The sequence below is a fragment of the Psittacula echo genome (genome assembly GCF_963264785.1).
Source record: "Psittacula echo genome assembly, chromosome: 5".
NCBI lineage: Eukaryota > Metazoa > Chordata > Aves > Psittaciformes > Psittacidae > Psittacula > Psittacula echo.
In genome coordinates, this window is record NC_137739.1 from 86811427 (window position 1) to 86830550 (window position 19124).

Sequence of the window (19124 nt, forward strand, 5' to 3'; positions counted from 1 at the left end):
CCTTAAAGTTCCAACCCCCTGCCATGGGCAGGGACACCTCCCACTAGACCAGGTTGCTCCAAGCCCTGTCCAACCTGGCCTTGAACATCATCCCATGTTCAAGTGATAATACAGTCTACTCAGTATCAGCGCTAGTTTTCAATTTCAATTAAACATAATTCTGAGACCTTTTATCTGTGCCCAACATGCTTTTTTAATTCAAAACATCAAGAAATTAGAAGACACATGGGTAGCAGTCATTTCTCTAACCATGCAGTTGCCACTCTTTCCTAGTACACGTATTTAACTTAACATTCACTGTTCTTCCGTTCCAAATTTTGCCATGAAGTCAGTTTTAGTGAAATCCTTATTCATTAAAGTAAATCCTTTGTTAATAAATTTTAGTCTAAATTAAGCCTTTGCTAGACATTTTATGTCAGAGACAGCAGGCACCCGAGCAATACAGCTATTCAATTGGCATATCTGCCAATCATTCCAACCCAGCATCCCCAACCTGCGTGCCACAACCTCCAAGGTTGGAGCTAGCATCTGCCTCTTGGCTCAGGGAAAGACTTGGATGAAGAATCGATCTGTCTGCCAGGATCTTGGCATTCATCAGTAACACAAGGTACAGGTTTAAGGTGAAGCAGTCTAACACACATGGGATTCAAGCCCAGATCCTTATTCCAGGGGAACACTCTGACACAAGCTATGGCTTGCTCTTTAGCAGGTCCCTTTTTATAGGGTTTGACCCCACTCAACTTATAAAGAAATACAACTCCAGCACATCTATTTTGTCCTAAGACAAAACATCCTCCTCCCACCAACCTTATGTTTTGCTCAAAAGAAGTGACCAGCTTTACTTCCAGATTTACTTCCGGATGTCAACCCCTTCCTGACTTCTGGACAGTTTCTTTTTAAGATGAAAACAAGGACATACGTTGCCTGTCAGTCAACCTCAGAATTTGCCTTGCAGATCAACTTCTGAAAATACAACCAATATTTGTGAAAATCTGACAGGAAAGAGGAAAAAAGCCAAAGTGGTTTAAGTCATTGCTCCCACTGGAGGAATGCCCACAGTGTGAGCATGACAGTTATTTGTTCCTTTTGGCCTGCCAAGACTTAAAAATGCATCACTTACAATCAGAAGCACCATATGTCGGCTTTTGCTCATCTAGTGATGAGGTGAGAGGAAGGCAGCCAAAGGTGTAGTGGGGCTGGGAATTAAAGGTCACCTAGAGGAAACTAAACCATCACAGTGGAGGCTCAAAGACAGGAATATAAAACACTAATTGTTAGAAACTTCATCCTGTTCCCTGAAAAGCAAACATTTTAATCCATTTTCTTCTCCTCTATCCTTGCATGGAATTATGTATCACCCTAACTAACCTGGTATCACACCCTCACAGTCTCTTTTTGCTATCCTCATCTTCCATCATTTCCACTTCCTTTTCCTATGTTTTCTTTAACTTTCTCTATTGTAATGTACAAAACTTTATTCCTCCCCATGCACAGGACACAGGCTGCTGCTTCAGTTCTGACATTTAAATCCATCCTGTCCTTCAGCACCTTGTCAGAGGAGTTACAGAGAAAACTGAACTTGATTGCATTGGTTGTTGTGCAGGAAATGGCACATCTACCAAACCAACCCTTGCAAACATGATGCTCTTTACCCATAGTCACACAGTCAGGTTTTCACTAGCAGCAGAGGTAGATCCTTAAAGTTTTTCAGAAAGAGCATTTTAAGCTTTAGTTTGGGAAAGGCTATGCATTTTTTACGCCAACTTTGGTCTTGGAAACTCTTGGTCTTTCTTTGCTAACACTTTACTGCTAAAACTGCAGGCAAACATCTAAATGTCTGACAAATTTTAATCATTACTTTCAAAAGCATTAGTTGCTGAAGGAAGGATCTTACTGAAGTGCTTTAAACAAACTTCACTACTAAGGCAGTAAACAATTTCAAAATGCACTTACAAGTTCATGGAAACCCTTATAACTCACTGTATCCTTCTGTATTTTACTGTAATTGTATTAGACTTTAATATTGTATCTTCATGCAATTACACTCCAGATTTCAAAGAAGAGATACTACAGTTCGGATACATGCACACACATCCACCCTTTTTACCTCCTATTTTAGCAATTACTTTAAATATTTTCTGTAGTCACTGACATAAAAAGCTCAGTCCTGGCAGCACACAACAGCAGGGGAGGCAAAGTCCAAAGCTGCTTATTTGCAAGTAAGATCATTTTCATTGGAAATTAAATAACTGCAAATGAAAACCTTCCCATTTTACATCTTTACCTGACCCACAAAAGCTACAATGTCTGAATTATTGCTTACACATACATGTAATCTTACACATTATACTGAATTATATTCAAGTGCATGAGGCAGAAGGTGTTAAAATGAGCCACACTTGTCTCTGGGCCTCACACATTGAGAACACTCCAGCACTATCAGACTACTATGAATTAATTCAGAGCAGGCATCAGGCGAGCCCAACAACATACCTTAGAAATAAAGCGACAACATACACTCACAAAAACATTTTACACACTTTGTGGTCTATAATTTGGCTTATGATGACTGTTCTCTATGCCTAGAAGAACCAAGCATATCACATCTGCAGAGCTCATGTATCATTAAGACCTCAGTGAGCATTCAGATGTAACCACATCACTACATCACACGGTTATAGCTATATATTTCATTACAACTATGAGCATACTCAGATATTTTTGCTATCATCTCCCAGATTAAAATTGAGCTATGTATATATGTAAAAAACTTCAAATACTATTGTTTTTACTTCTCTCCATCACAGGAAACCAAGGATTATGTTTAAAATCTATGCCTGCAGCTAAGAAGAACGGTCAAATCACTTTCAATTTATTATCAATGGATCAATCCCAGAATAAAGTGACAGAAATCATGGATTTGTTGTTAAGAATGAACAGCATCCATTTTAACATCCCTCCTCCAGTTTCTGCAAGAGATCAACTGAACAGTACAAACTACCCAGAAAACATCAGTACAGTGAAACTGGTGCCATCCAACAGCAAAACCAAAAAAGTCAGTTATGTCACTGCAGAAAGACCTGCTCTCTATGGAATGATGCTTCCTTCCAAATTGTTTGCCAGGATTTAACAGACTGCTGCTGATGGCTGTGCAGCTCTCAGCAAAGATGTATGCTGGATTCTCTACAACATGTCAATGAGATCACAGCTAAGCCATAACCAGAGAATGGTCCCTCAGCTCCCTGTTTAGTGTCATCTACTTCATGACTTGCAATCACCAGAATTCTACAAAAGGTATCCATCCTTTTTAAATATATCTTTAAAAGACATGAATAATCTAGCTGTTAGAATGAGTCCAGAGGAGGCCACAAAGATATTTCAAAGGCTGAAACAGCTCTGCTCTGGAGCCAAGCTGAGAGAGCTGCGCTGGTTCAGCTTGGAGAAAAGAAGGCTCTGGGGAGACCTTAGAGCAGCCCCAGCGCCTAAAGGGGCCGACAAGAAAGCTGGAGAGGGGTTTCTTACAAGGGCCTGTAGGGACAGGACAAGGGGGAATGGCTTTAACCTGCCAGAGGGGAGATTTAGGTTAGCTATTAGAAGTACTTCCCTGTGAGGATGATGAGGCACTGGCACAGGTAGCCCAGAGAAGCTGTGACTGCCTCATCCCTGGCAGAGTTAATGGTCTTTAAGGTCATTTCCAACCCAAACCCTTCTATGGTTCTATGATTCTACTTATATAAAATATCCACAGGAAACTAGACATCAGACGAGATGAAAGTATTTCTGTATCAGATTGAGAGCTTCCCTTAAAAAAGCATAATGGCTGCATAACACACCTAATGCTTAAACTATGAAGACAACACCGTTTCCATCACAACTTTGGGACAAAGACTAAGCTATGCAACAGGTAGACTCTGCAGGTTAAAAAATACAACCATAAAAAGCACTACACAGCATATGCTGAACTACCAGGGTAGCAGCTTCAGCTGTGCCAGACAGTCTCTCTGAGCTGTCGAGGATTAAAGCTTGTGCTGCTCTATCCGACAGTGCGGATGACAACATCAGCAGAGAATTGCTGGGAAGCACAGCTGAGAAGAAGCTCTCATTTTTTTTTAGGTGGTTGTATGTGAACTGGCTCTTGAGGAGTTGCTTCTGTCAGCTTCTGTGCTCATGAGATGCGGATGCTGACACCTGGCTTCGGGTTAATGAATGGAGCTTTTAATTAAGCTTTCTTACACGTACCTCTCAGACTCCACAATCCAATTTTCCTCTTTCTCTTCATCCAGCAAAAACCAGTACTAAAAGCAGAAGGCAAATCAAGTGGGTCTCATTGTTAACTTTGTGGCAACAACCCTTTGGAAAAGGTTGTTTATTACTACATCCTCTCCTGTGAGCTTCGTAATGCTGCTGTAGCCATAGGATGTCAAGGAAAGGCACCAAGAACACTTCTCCTGTGCAGTGATTAGTACCAGTTAAAATGGTTAGAAAAGAAGAAAAGATGTGAAAGTTGATTGGGCTGTGAAGAAAGGGAAGACATAGAATAGGCAGGAAATCTTTCTAGCACATTCCTCATAACTGCATTGAAGCTGGCATTAAATTATGCCATTGACTTTTCCTATTTCACTATTGCATTGGGGGTAGGAGAGAGATAATGCAATTATTGCAGTAGCAAAAGCTTCCACTGTTGTATTCTAAAGTTTCCAGATACATGAAAGCAACTGGATCATGTTTTCCCCCAGATCAAGTTTATAGCCTTTCCATAGTACCACAATTGCTCCTATTATTTATGTCTCCAGAGTATGAAAACCAAGTTACCACTTCAACATCACTCACATCACATTTAATAACATTTTACATTTGAAATTAAACTATTTAATATACTTTACTTGATAACTTGTCTTTCCTCTGTTTTTTCTGACTGAACATTTCACTGTCCTACCTTGAGAGAATTAATCAATTCCCTCACTTCAGTTCAAAAGCAGATAAAAATTATCATTTCTAAAGGTTAAGCTTATTTTTCATTAAGATTTTTTTTTAATTCCAAGATCATTCTGTGCCTTTGCAATCATTTCTGTTATTAACCTGGAGTTTAACCTTGATGAAATAACTGATTTAAGGCCTACAAATAATTTCCTTTGAATTAAAGGTTGTCCTGAACTTTAACTTCTCAAGAGTATTTCTAATACTTTGGAAGTTTTTGCTTTGCTGGTGCCAATCCTGCCCATCCAGCCGAAGACTGACCTAAGCAAACATTTTTCCTAACATAGTCAAAGGGATCTGCTCCCACCTCAACTCTCAGATCGAGTGTCCTCTGGTTGTCTTAGCCACTGCTGACAGCAAATATAGGAATGACAAAAAATTCCAGAGACATGTCAAAGCAGTCTTATGTTATCTCTTTGCAACTTGGTTGATGTATTTCCTTTTCAGGACAAAGGGTAATGGTTTTAAACTAAAAGAGAGTAGACTGAGATTAAATATAAGGAAGAATACTTTTATGGTGAGGGTACTGAGGCGCTGGCACAGGGTGCCCAGAGAAGCTGTGGCTTCCCCATCCCTGGCAGTGTTCAAGGCCAGGTTGGATGGGGCTCTGAGCAACCTGCTCTAGATGAAGATGTCCCCGTTCATTGCAGGAGGGGTGGACTAGATGACCTCTAAAGGTCTCTTCCAACCCAAACTGTTCTATAGTTTGACTCTATGAGTTTTTCATGCCTGCTTTCTGCTCTTCTCTGTGGCTCCAAGGCTTTTCAAGCAAGTAAAAGCTCGGGCCATGCTTCTCCTGGGGTGTGACAGCGTGGGTCCTGCCTGTTTGCTCCATCTATGGAGGCAGAAGGAAGCTCTGCCCATCCCACTTGCCCCCTCAGCCTCCAGAGCTGCAGCCCGGGACAAATGTCCAGGGCATTTCCTCCTGTCTGTCCAGTAAGAGCTCTTGCTAGCCTAAGAAACTTTACCTTCTCTCACATGTATGCCATTATAATAAAGCCTGTCCCTCCCTTCAACATTTGCCCATGTGCATCAGACTGAAGGAAAAGGATTAAAAATAATTAGTTCTTAAAAGGGTTTAATAAAATAGTAAAGGAATCCCTCAAAGGAATGTCAGCAGTAGCAACATGTGACAGCTGCAGTAGGCAACGTCATTTGTGTGTAACAGAATTAATGCATCCCATCAGCATTTAAAGCAGATAACACATTAGACCTGGTAGTTTCAAATATTATATTTGCATGATATTTAATGACTATTTGTGCTGGCAAGCAAATCTCACTGCCTTTCTACATATTATTAAGTATACTACCCATTTTCCTGAAGCATTATCTCCTATGCAAAGCTGAACTGGGATTTAATGAACCCCCATTACTCAAGCTGCACATTTTCTTAAAGATGAAAAATGCCATGTACAATGTATTTTCCTGCATGTGAATAAGCCCATTAATATAGATTTCTGAACAGAGTGTTTCTACTCAGCAATTTTTGCCCTTTTGGAAGGGGGAAGGAAAAGGAGAAGGGAGCTGATACTTCCTCTCACTCCCCCACATCATCTCCAGAAAGGAACTGCATCGGCTTTGATAATGTTTTGGTTTCAAAGCTCTTCTTAGTACATAGGCACAACTGCCTTCTGATAAATGTTTATTCCAACTTAGCTGCAAGCAGTTAAATCTGTTTTACTCTACCTTGCCCTACTTTGATAGGAAATGATAACAGAAACAGTATTCAAAGCAATACAAATTTGGAAATACTGAGAATTACTGTTTGACATCCTCTTTTAACAATTCCTCTCCCTGATGGAGCCTATCCTGGCAATTAAATCTATACATACTATCAAGATCTACTAATCTCCAGTCAGATTCTTAAATGCAAATCCTTTTGCTTTAGCAGCGATACATAACCACCAGAAAAATTACCATTTAGATGTACAAAAAGCTGATCTGCAGCCCCAGTCGAGCATCTGAAATGCAGCTTGGGGTGCTTTTGCAGTTTTAGGACAGCAAGGCCTCGAACTGTGTTTTGCTTAGGAAAAAAAAGTATCAGAACAGTGTTTCACTGTATGTCATGTTCATAAAGGACGAAAAAGGAAGTTTCCTTTTCATCATGGAGTATGCTCTCTATAAATGCATCATTATAGTAAGTCGTTATATGCACCTCAGTAGTTATAGGCACCTTTTGCAGCAACTAACTAGGCTTGGAAACTTGGATACCAAAACCAGTCTTTTAGTTTTCCTAGTGTTACTTCACTAAAACTCTAAAATCACTGCACTTTTCTCTACTGAAGTGTGTTAAGCAGTCTACCTTTCCACTGCATTTCTTGGAACTTCCCATTAATTCTACCCTCTCCTACCTTTCCCTCTCAATTTCTTCTATTACTCCTCAAAATGGGCCCACTGCGTTTCACCCACTGTGGAAAGTTGAGCTTTCTGCAAAACTCTGCTTTACTCAGCAGCTGCCAGAACTCTGCTGCTTTCCCTTTTACTGTTCAATTCACAGCTATCAATGCCAGAATCAGGAACCGTTTCAGCCATGCTTCATACCGCATTTCTCAACAATAAGGCTGTACAAAACCTATCACTTTATCCAATGAACTCTCCTGCTCAGCTGTAGACATGAATTAGGTAATGGAAGCTTTTTGAGAGCTTTGCTGTTGCACTGCACAAACACCTTAAGAGGAGAAAAGCCAATCAAAAAGTAAACCATCAATCTCCCCTTTTTCCCTCCAAAGCCTCCAAACATCTCACATACTTCCCAAAAGCAGAGAGTATAATCCATTCATCCCCAACAGCTCACGGGTTAAAAGACAAACCTGAGATGACTTTCAAGCCCTTGGTCTGAACACAGCTTTTGGCCTCCTGTTTTCAAAGTAACCTCTCTAAACAATAGAGGACTATCTAAGGCAAGTGGCATTGTTCTCTCCCAAGAAGTGACCTGAATTTTCTTAGGAAAAGGACAACAATAAATCCAAATGCTTTAGAATAAAAATAAAAATAAAATAAAAAATAAAGGCTTTCATGGAACTGACATTTTCTAATGAAAAAATCTTTTCTTAGAAAGTAGCAGTAGGGATTATTTGTTATCTCTGAGTCAATGTGCTGAGGCCACAGCTTCTAATTCACACAATCAACCCTCTCCACTAACACTGAAATAGAGACCAGGTTATGAGTTTCAGAGAGTAATCATCACCGAAAGAACCTTGCAAAAAGCCAACTCTGCTCCTTGGAAATGTAACCAAGGAGCTTGCTCTGTGGAACAGTTAGGTGTTTCATAGTACAGGCTAACAGCTTCCATTGACAGCTTTATCACTGTCAACAGTGAATCACATTGCTGTCCAACAGTGGAAACTCTGATAACTTGGCTGATCATGGCAGGGGAACACCCAAGATGTTGAAATGGGGTTCTCTGTTCCTAAGTCACAGCAGAAAGAGCTGATATAGCTCAGCCTATACAGTAACAGGAAGATCAGAGCTTCCAAGATGAGATGGTTGTAGTCAACCACAAGTCTCTGCTTCCTCTCACTGCATCACCAAACCTTTCCTCTTCACCCAGGATGACAACACTCTTTCAAATCACAACTCAAGGGACTGCACACTTATATTTTACAAATCGTTATGAGTTGTATGCTGTGGACAACCAGCAGGCCCCTGACTTCAGAGCTCCACACATCAACCATCAGGAACACAGAAGGACATCTTGGGAATCCAAACTACTTCAGCTGACTCAAACTCCATCCTCCCTCCCCAGACTAACTGACATTGAAACTAACCATGACCCTCAGAACAAGGATTAAAACCACATAATAAAACCAACAGTTACCACATTTTCTTTCCTTTTTTAAATAGCATGCTCCATGAAACTCTGCCATCATTGCTTGACATGATCCAGAATTATTCTCCTACAAAAAGGTGCTTTTCTTGAAAACATAAAACCCCCAAGCTGTGATTAGACAAGAGACAAACGTAATGATTCTGTGTGCCACTACGAGAAGACACCAACAGCAAACTGAAGTTCTGTGCTTTAAAAATCATAATTTCCACCAGAAGTTGACTGTATAGGCATGTGGGAGAAGAACCTGCTTAAAAATCATGACTGCTCAACAGAAACGGCACATAAATAACCTGATGTCTAAATTCCTTATTTCTAACAGCCTAATTTTTACTTAGGATCTAAAGATACCATTCAGAACAACTAATCACAAAATCCTATTTCAGATTCTTGTCAGCAATTATGATGCTGTGAACAGATATAGACAGCCCGATCTTTTGAAGTATCCAACAACTTGAGTGGTTCTTGACTGTGGCAGCAGCTGGAACACGCTGCTTCTGTGAAATGCTGCTCTCTTCCACCACTCATCAAAACAAAATAGTGATATTCATTCCTTCATTACTCGCTATTTTTGTGGACCCATCCCATAGGAAAAAAGCTGTGGAAAAACCAATACAGATGTAGAATGATATCTTTAGCAGCTCTGTTTAGTAACCTGCTTCCCTCTTCCCCTCAAAAGTCTAAGCCAAAAGTAACAATTAAATAAATCTCAGCAAGGTTTTGTAAACAGATTGTGACCAAAAAGAGAAATTCTTACCTGGAAGCATCAAAGCTGTCATAGGATCCAACTGTGTAGTGTCTAAACAGCTTCTTTGTTCTATCTGATCGTGTTTCTGCACAAAGAAAAGAATTTTTAATAATATTTCTGTGCTCTTTTATCAAGTGCTGGTTTAATTTACAACTTCAAAGTGGATTTTCTGCTGTACATCAACAGAAGAAAATGGTTGAGGTTGAAGGGATCTTTGGAGGTCAACTTGCCCAACCTCCTGCTCAAGCAGGGCCATCTATAGACAGCTGCCCTGGACCATGTCCAGATTGCTTTTGAATATCCTTATGGAGGAAGACTCCACCACCTCTCTGGGCAAACTATTCCAGTGCTCAGTTGCCCTCACAGTAAAAAACATTTCTTTTTGTTCCCTTACAGTGAATTAACATGGTTTCAAGGTGTTCTGAAAACATCTGACTTTGGAGTTATCATCTGTTATATCACACACATCAAGTGAATAAGGAGAAGTTCTTGTAGATCCCCTGTCATATCATTCCCAAGTTTTAAAGTTTCACCCACATCCTCAGTGGCTAAAACCTTTCAAGTCCAACCTTTGATTCTTTTATAGCTTGGACTTAAGAGGCTAAACACAATAAGAAAGAAGAAAAACCAGGAACGCATTCCAGAAGGGTTGGAAAAATAGCACGAAAACATGCAAACCAGTATTTTTTGTTTAAACACTCACATGTGCTCACAAAACTAGAGGTATTCCTATGATTTTTATTAGGCAAATGGAGAATGGGGTAGGGGGGGAAGTAGCTGCCCACATGCACCACCATCAATCTAATATCAGAGGAAACAGTACTATAAAACTTGTACTACTACTACACAGCAAAACCAAAGACTCCAAACAACTAGGGGATACGGGGTGATGCAGAAACCAAAGAAACTCTGTACCTGGGAAACTTGAAGAACAAAGGAATGAAATACAACAATATATCTACTGAAAAAGGTATTTTAAACCTAAAATACATTAAAATCTTATATTTATGCCCTTTCCTAAGAAAAAAACCCATCCATCCCACTGAAGCAGTTCCCATATCAGCATTAAATCAACCTCTAGGGCTATGAACATTATGTTCACAAGTAGTTTTACAACTGTACCTATAGAACAACAGAGCTAAATATAACTCTTGCTCTAGGACTGTGAAGATTCTCCCTCACTTATTGCTTTCAGTTGCTACCTACAGGAGCACCAATAAATCAAGCACGAGGGCAAGATGCAGAAGCTACTCCGTTGTTGGGTTGCTTTAGTTTGGGCAGCAAAAGCATAACCTAAAACGCTTTTGCTGAAAGGCTGTCACTCTGTGTGTGTGTGTGTGTGTGTGTGTGTGTGTGTGTGTAAATGACACTTCTAAGGAAGGACAAAAGGACTGTAGAGGAGGGAATTCATTGTCACATCCCTCTTCAGAATGACAGGAAAACACACAGAAGCCTGCTTGCAAAGAGTCATTCAAATAAAGTAAAACTTTAACAAAAAAGAGAGTAAGAAACCTCTTTTGGTTGCTTTATGTATTACAATAATCCTTGTTCAAATCAATTTTCTAAGTCTTACTCAGCCTTAACCACAATAATATTGTATTAATGTATTTATTTTTCCAGACGAGTATCTTTAATGCAGCCCCTTTTTCTATGCCTTTTTCATTCAAGGGAAGATACTTAAGCAGAAACTGCAGGTTTTGAGACAGAAAAAAAGTCTTGCCTAACCACAGCTTGGTCCTCAAATGCAATCACATTACATTAGGCTAACAGACATCAAAAAGCAAATGGAGAAGTTTCTGGTTTAGCTTGTGACCATGAAAATCCCATCTGCATGGCTGGAGTTTTTTCACTGAAGGACAGCCTGACTCCATCCAAACAGATTTTATTAGCTCTCCAAGCTTGGTATGTTAAAAGTTACTGTGAGAGGTAGTGCTGTCAGACGACCAAGTGCTGGTCTGCAGAGAGGAAAAAACACATCAGCAGAATGACAGGTTTTAAACCTGACCAAGGAGCACATTGCAGGAGGCAGCACTGGAAGGGCTGACAAAATGCATCTTTCCTTGCCTTAACCACTAGAGCTGACATGTAGATAAATATTGCTGCCAGCTGGAGACATAAATGCCAATACCTACATAATACAGAGGAATTATGGCTGAAAATATATATGCAGGTTGCAGCTGGCTGAAAGTTTCTTCACAGTAGTGCACCAATTTGCAAGATACAAGAGAAGCAGTTCTAAGAAAAACCAGAAATATTTACATTTATATAAGTCTTGAGGAGACTAACAGGCCTTCCTACAGGCTGGCCAAAGAGGGGGAAAATCTCTGTTATAATACAAATTATAGAATGGTTTGGGTTGAAAGGGACCTTAAAGATCATCTAGTTCCAAACCCCTGCTATGGGCAAGGAAATCCTATTTGATAGTTTTGTATAGGCTTATTTTGTCCCTTTGTCACGCATCTACAACTGTGTTTTCTGCCAAAAAGGCCTTACCTTCACCCCAGGTCCCAGCTCTTTCTGCCCTTACCCCACTGCCTTTCTGGAACACCCAAGGAGGACACAACTTGCTCCAGGACCCACCCAGACCCAACCAAAGCTCAGCCAGGCAGCGCATGAGCTGCAGGGCTAGAGGACACCACCCTGCCTTTCACAGAGTAGGAGCTGTCAGTGTAGTGAGCATCAGTGGTACCCAAGGCTACATGACAGCTGCTCAGAGAGATTTGGCTTTGAAGTACTTCACTGTATGACTGTAACTCTTAATGTGCTGGAAGGGGTTCAGTGAATTTTATCGGTCATGCCTTTGTTACTAAGTTGACAGGTTTAGTTTCAAAATCCAGTGCCCTGCAGTGATGCGGAATAAAGCGATCTACATGAATTACAGTCTTTTCCCCATCGAGCAACATTCTTTCTCACACTACCCTAAAAATCAGATTAATATCAAGAGACATAATTAGAAGAAACACAGGAAACCATAAACCTGGATTCCACTTCGAGTTTGCCACCAGCCTGTTTCTAGAAGCCGCTTATAAATAATTAAAAGAACAAAGTATGAGGAAGACTATTTTGGAAATCCTAAATCTCCTGCTTGAGCCCTAAGGAGCCAGATGTTTCTTCTGCAGCAAGTGTTTTCTGTAGCATGATATTTCAGTGCTATTAAGGAATACAAAGTGGGTGGGAGGAACGGAAAGGCGCAGTAAGACAGATAGCTTTGTTCAGCTCTTTCGTATTGCCAAGCCAGCATTCTTCAGCTGCAGCTTATATCTGCTCCCTGTCTCCCTATACATTCCCCACTTCTCTGTGTGCAACCGCATTCACAGGGATTATTTGGGAAATCATTAGCTAAGCGGTATGTTTCCCAGGTTGCTGGGGAAGGTCTTTAATTACCCTCTTTTCCTAACCTCTGACTCAGATTCCAGGCTCTCCTATTACGCAGCATAAGTACAGGCATACAAAAAAGGGGGGAAGGATCAGGAATCTGCCATCATAATGAGCTGCACACTGAAAAAAAAGGGGAAATAAAGGTTCCTTTCTCAAATTTGACTAAAGAATACAAAGAACCCATAGGCATCTGTTTAACAAATGCTTTTCTGAATTCAAGCCATATATAGCATAATAGCACTATTAAAATAGCACCAAGGTCCCAGATTTTACTGGATTTTACCCGTTCTTACATCCCCAGGTTTTCTGAAGACCAGCACTTTGAATCAGAGTGCTTTGCAGCAAGGTAGGACCACGTAAAACTAATAAACTTTACATCATTTATAGAGTCTTTACGTGCAGAATCCTGTAAGGATTTCTTTTTGAACTTGGGCGCACACAAATTAGAAAGACTTGCAAGAAGATGTGGACTAGACGGTGTAGAAAAGCATTATCTAGCAGTGTATCTATTACTGCGTTATTACTGAGAAGAACATCTGTCAGCACAGATGAAATATCATTGCATCAAATTGGATCAGTTCAAAAGTTATTCTAAGAGGCAGAATGAAACACCAGTGTTTGCAAAAATAGTGCAGTTTCCTTTACACTGACAGAAAAAGGGAACATTGGTGTATCCTTGGAAATTTCTACATGTCCTGAGAAGCCCATATTCTACTGCAGTTACTCCCTTGTATTGTTAGCTAGTATTTACAGTTGGTTGGAAGACTTTCTCTCTACAGACCTCCATCCACCTCTAGGTTACAGCTATGGGACATACCTGGACATAAGCATCAGGATAAAGGTCATGACTAACAGCTCAGCTCTCACAGCACTGCATGGCTGTCCACAGAGTAAAAACCCATCTATGGGAAAATGAAGGCTCCCTCTACATCTACCAAGGCTATTTTCCATAAGAACACATCCTCAACATAAAGCTCCCCACTTTCTGCTAAAAAAACCCAAACCCAAACCATCCATGAGGTTTATTTTCATTAGCTAATGGGCCGTCTCAGAGTAATGTGAGTCCTAATGTGATAAGAGCCATAGACAAATCTGCAGGGAACAAAATGATGGGGCAAGTTTTTTCTTGGTCTCTTCTCACTGTTGCCCTGTGCAACAGCGGTAATACAAATGATAAAGCCCTAGCTGGTTTTTCATTAGAAACCTTTATTGGTGCAGACATTTGAGTAAGGAACAGACTCAAACCCTGCCATTCCAGAATGCAATTTCTAGTGTTTGAAGAAAGGTTAACATGGAGAAGACTGTAGTGATAGGACAAGGGGGAATGGGTTCAAACTGAAACAGGGGAAGTTCAGGTTAGATATAAGGAAGTTTTTTACTTTGAGGGTGGTGAGGCTCTGGCACAGGGTGCCCAGAGAAGTGGTCAATGCTCCATGCCTGGCAGTGTTCAAGGCCAGGCTGGGCACATCCTTGGGTGCCATGGTTTAGTGTGAGGTGTCCCTGCCCATGGCAGGGGGGTTGGAACTGGACGATCTTAAGGTCCTTTCCAACCCTAACTATTCTAGGATTCTGTGATTAAGATGCAGGTGAAAAACACTTTCTCTTTTTCTTCTTCCACCTTAGGAGGAGTGATGGCTTCCCTCAACCGAGAAATATGAATATGCCTTCCCCGTGGCTTCCCTGTGTTAGTCTCATAACTGACCCCAGGGCTCCAGCAGTGCTTGCAGACATTATCAAAAGCTGAAAAATCACTGCCATGAAAAGCAAGAAATGAAATTTGGACTCTAACCCACAAAGACAGCTAATGCGGCTCTATTTCTTCAGTGATGAGCACAGAGCTATCGCAGGCATGCTGCCACAGACAGCCCGGTTACCATGCTGACACTATTATTTGTAGTAGATTGCTTACATATTTGATATTGGTTGGAAGAGGAAAGAACTAGGGGAAAAAAATCCCAAAGCAACTGTCTTCTTTCCTTTCATTCTCCCTGCTGCTCCTGGCAGGGCATTTCAGCTGCCGGGTTTCCTAGGAAACTGGAGGGGCTGCTCTGCCAGAGGGGATGTTGTCAGACTCTTGCCAGCACTCTTGGTAGGGTTTAGAGTGATCGATGCATCCACAGGGTGAACAGAGGCAATAAAAGTGTAAGAGCCTGATTTATGTGTGATATTGGTGAGACCACGCACACCAGCAGACACCTTCCAAACATCATGGATTGTAGAAGTCACGTTACACTGCTACTCCGCATGCAGAAATGGTTTCCATCTGTTCTAAGCCCATTTCCAGCATGGAATAAGTCTGCACACTGATATCCAACAGTTGTCAGAGGCTAAAGGCTTTCACAGCGCAACTCCTCCTTTCTGTGGAAAAAATGCTTACACAGCTATTTATGTTGAGGGTTAGAACAAAAGTCACTCGAGGCTGAGGAAAGCAGTCTCAAATTCTTCATTACGACCAGCTATGCAGATGGTACATAAAGTTAACACAAGTTCACAACTCAATTGCACTTGTGTTAGCCATTATCTAGCTGCTTGTTTTGCAAGAAGACTGCACCTCTTCCATGCCTTTCCTAAAACTGATCCTATAGTATCACAAAAAATCTTCAGCCCGCAAAATTACATTGAAAAGATTATAACAGGAAGAAGAATAACAAGATAAGACTAAAAGTAATCTTAGAGAGAGAAAAAGCATATGGGATTGAAAACATCACTAATAACATTTATTTTCCCACCCTAAGTACCTGTGTATTCAAAATATTTGCCATACTAAGTGATGCCAAATTATCTCTATTGTAGAGGAAGCAACAGCAAAAAGCAGAAGCAGGTTTGTTAAAAAACATGTCTCAGAAAACCTAACTTAAAGTGGATGTCCTTACCCTAAAATTTGTTTAGCACCTGCTTTTCCCATCTATGAAATAAACTAAGCACATCATTGCATCACAGGTCCATGCTGTTGTGGGATAACCTATACTATATTCCATGCTTGTCAAAAACTGTTGGTTTATGTGACCAGATTGACAGACATAACTCACTTACCCGCCTGCTTCACACAAAGGCCACACAATGCAAATTGACCCCAATGTTACCATCAAATCACAGTGTAACTAAAGCTTTGGAAAGCTTTGATCTAGCTGATAATGTAATATACAGCTTTGGAAAGCTTTGATTTAGATGAAAATTGTAATATCCAAATTGACCCCAGTGTTACTGTCAAATCACAGCATAACTAAAGCTTTGAAAAGCTTTGATTTAAATGATAATGTGATCTACAGCATGTGTGAAACAATGTTTTAAGGAAACAAATGTCACATTTCAGAAGCCAGAAGCATTTTGTCAGTGAAGAGTCACCCTGCCCCTTCCTTTCCATGTGTGTTACTCATGATTTTCAGATTTTTACTGATTTAACTCTTTACTAGGTGAGTATGCTGTTTGCTTTGGAGTAGTAAGTGATAACTATGAACTTTGCTCCAGGAAAGAGCCAAATTAAAACAAACCTACACACACACCTTCACACCACATACTGTGAAGTCTCAATAAGCTATTTTACTTATTCCCTTTCCTCCCCAGAAAATGGAGATTCATCAAAACTGGTATCTTCCATGAAAAATGGTAGATTAAGATTTTAATAAATGAAAAGCATTTTCAGGCCTATGATGCAATTGCTTAACATAATATTTCACGTTTCGCTCTTTAAGCAGTCATTTGAGCCATGGAAAATATTAAGTTCAGAGATCCTCCTCCAAACCAAGCAGAGTAGGATCTTGGATTCTGTGCAAAAAATGCAACAATGTGATCAAGAAATATAAGTGGAATTTGCCTCTAGCTATTTGATCATAGGATCCTTACGCTTTAAGAAGAGAAGTTGCTGCAGCGAAGGGATCAGAGCGTTAGTTCTTCATACGTGCTGTCTGTAAACTGGGCCAGGCTTTCCCTCCCTCCTGAACATTAGTACGGATCACTCTGAAGCTGGCATGAATTAGGAATTCATAAGATTGCTGGGAACACATGCAAGTACAGCCTGCTTCTGTTAGAAGGGTATTAAAACTCATAAAACTGCAATCTGCAGGTATTTCCACCCAAGAATTCTGAAGAAACTACAGTTACCTTTTTCATATCTCTGCAGATCTTAACTAATAATATTGTTGCTTTATTAGAAGGGATAAACCACAAGCAGCAAGAAAAAAGAAATATGATGAGAGGAGATTTAGGTTTAGATATGAGGAAGTTCTTTATCATGAAGGTGGTGAGGCACTGGCACAGGGTGCCCAGAGAAGCTGTGGCTGCCCCATCCCTGGCAGTGTTCAAGGCCAGGTTGGACAGGCCTTGGAAGGGGGTTTGGAATTGGATGATCTTAAGGTCCCTTCAAACCCAAACCATTCTATGATTCCATGATGAAAGCATCACAAGCTGTAAACTAATGAATAGCTTTACTTCATAATTCACTTTTCTTCTTTCTCAGCTTGCAGATGATTTTAAATCCCAGTTTTTGGTCAGTGTCATGCTCTCAGCCCATTTTTCCTTCAGTTGAAGCTGATAAACAGCAGATCTTAAGTGGTTTTTGAAGTTTCTTAGATTTGAAAATAGGTGTAAGAATGTCTCAAAGACAACTTCTTGACCAGAATAGCAGATTCTTGGATGTCCCCCTGCCTTTCCTGTTATTTTTCCCTGCTAACTCCTATATTCAAAAAAGAAAGGAAGACTAATGTTAATTCCCCTGGGCATCCTTAGAGAAGGAAGCTGAAGTGAATTAGTTTACTCACAAAGGGTGCTGAAACGGCTGATCAATGTAGTGCATCAGGAAGGTTGCTTGCAAGAGGAACCTTAATAACTGAAATACTTACTTAATAACTGATCTACTGGAGAGACAGTTGTGGAGGAACACTGGTTTCCCATGTCACTAGTTTTCTCTTTATCAAAAAGCTCACTTATACCCGAAAAGAACAGCAAACAGTTGTTGAAGCATGTGCTTCTTACAGTGAGTAAGGCTTACAGAGCTAAATAGGTGGATTCTGTATTCTGTTGACGACTTTACCACTTACCTGTACAACTCTGTTGCTAAGTTTTAACTCTGACTTGAAACATAATCTCATGTGCTTGCATTTGTGTCTTACAAAGAAGCAAAGTTATAGGTGCATTAAGATGCAGCAAGTCTCTAAGGTAGCTTCAGTTTCAGAACTGGGTCTTCCCTGTGTTAAGCAACTGTTGCTAACCTTTGCAGAGCTGGCACCACAGACCAAGTTTATTCTTGTGTGGCTCTTCTCTCATTTGCAGACAAATTTCAAACCATGGTAGTGATCACTTATCTTTCCTTCAGAAGGTGTTCTGTTGGACTTCTGCAGGCCTTCATTCCCTCTTCCTCTCATTTATAATCCATGTGCAGGGGAATAGTTAATCAGCCCAGTGCCGGTGCTGCAAGGGAGCTTTGGGTCCGTGATGTCAGGTGAAATGGAGGATTAAACTCATTGTCTTGAGCACCCAGACCTATGTCTGGGTGATGCCATTAAAAGAAACCAGTTGGAAGAGGAAGTACTTTTTCCCCTCTTTGCCCCAAGACTTACAGACTTGGCTTGTAAAATGATGGATGTTGACTTGGACTGGTAACACACAAGCAACCAAGCATGGATTCGGTCCATTTGCACACAATTTGATCATTGCTGAAACACAACAGCTTTTACCAGGTCTAAAATGAAGCAACAGACTGCATAATCCTTTACTACATATAGCAATATGCAGTGTGTACTTTATAAAAAACAGTTCTCATTGTTGATCCCAAATTGCAGCTAAACACATAAATAAAGGCATCCTGGTTTTCCAATTTAGGCAGAACAAAGATTTGTTTATTTGTTGCCTGCTGGCCATATAATCTGTTGCAAATATTACTTATCCTGAAGGTCAGGATGGTTTCTTGCACTAAAAGCCTCAGATGGTGTGATGTTCCAGTTCTTTGGAACAAATTATTGTAATCATAACATCTTATTTCATATTTTCCATCTTCCCTGCAAATACTCTATGAGTGAAGCATAAGCCAGTACAAAACCACCTGAAACTGGAGCACTGCAGTTGACCACTGGGAAAGTACTAGAGACGTCCACGTGTAAAGTTTTCTACAAAGGCTCAAGAAGCAACACTAAATGCCACTTTCCCTATTGCAGGTATCCTCAGACTTCACAGAACAACAACAAACCATCAGAATAACCT

The 19124-nt window shown here is 40.5% G+C and overlaps 1 protein-coding gene across 2 annotated transcripts in view; it reads right to left on the minus strand.

Annotated features, from left to right (window-relative positions):
• SHANK2 (SH3 and multiple ankyrin repeat domains 2) overlaps positions 1–19124 on the minus strand; it is a gene marked incomplete at both ends in the record, with an annotated part of 306577 nt that overhangs the window by 149379 nt on the left and 138074 nt on the right. For both annotated transcript variants that reach the window (XM_080618796.1, XM_080618797.1), the window contains one exon: positions 9561–9636. In XM_080618796.1, coding sequence (XP_080474922.1) covers positions 9561–9636 — 76 coding nt within the window. The remainder of the gene's footprint in view (positions 1–9560; positions 9637–19124) is intronic.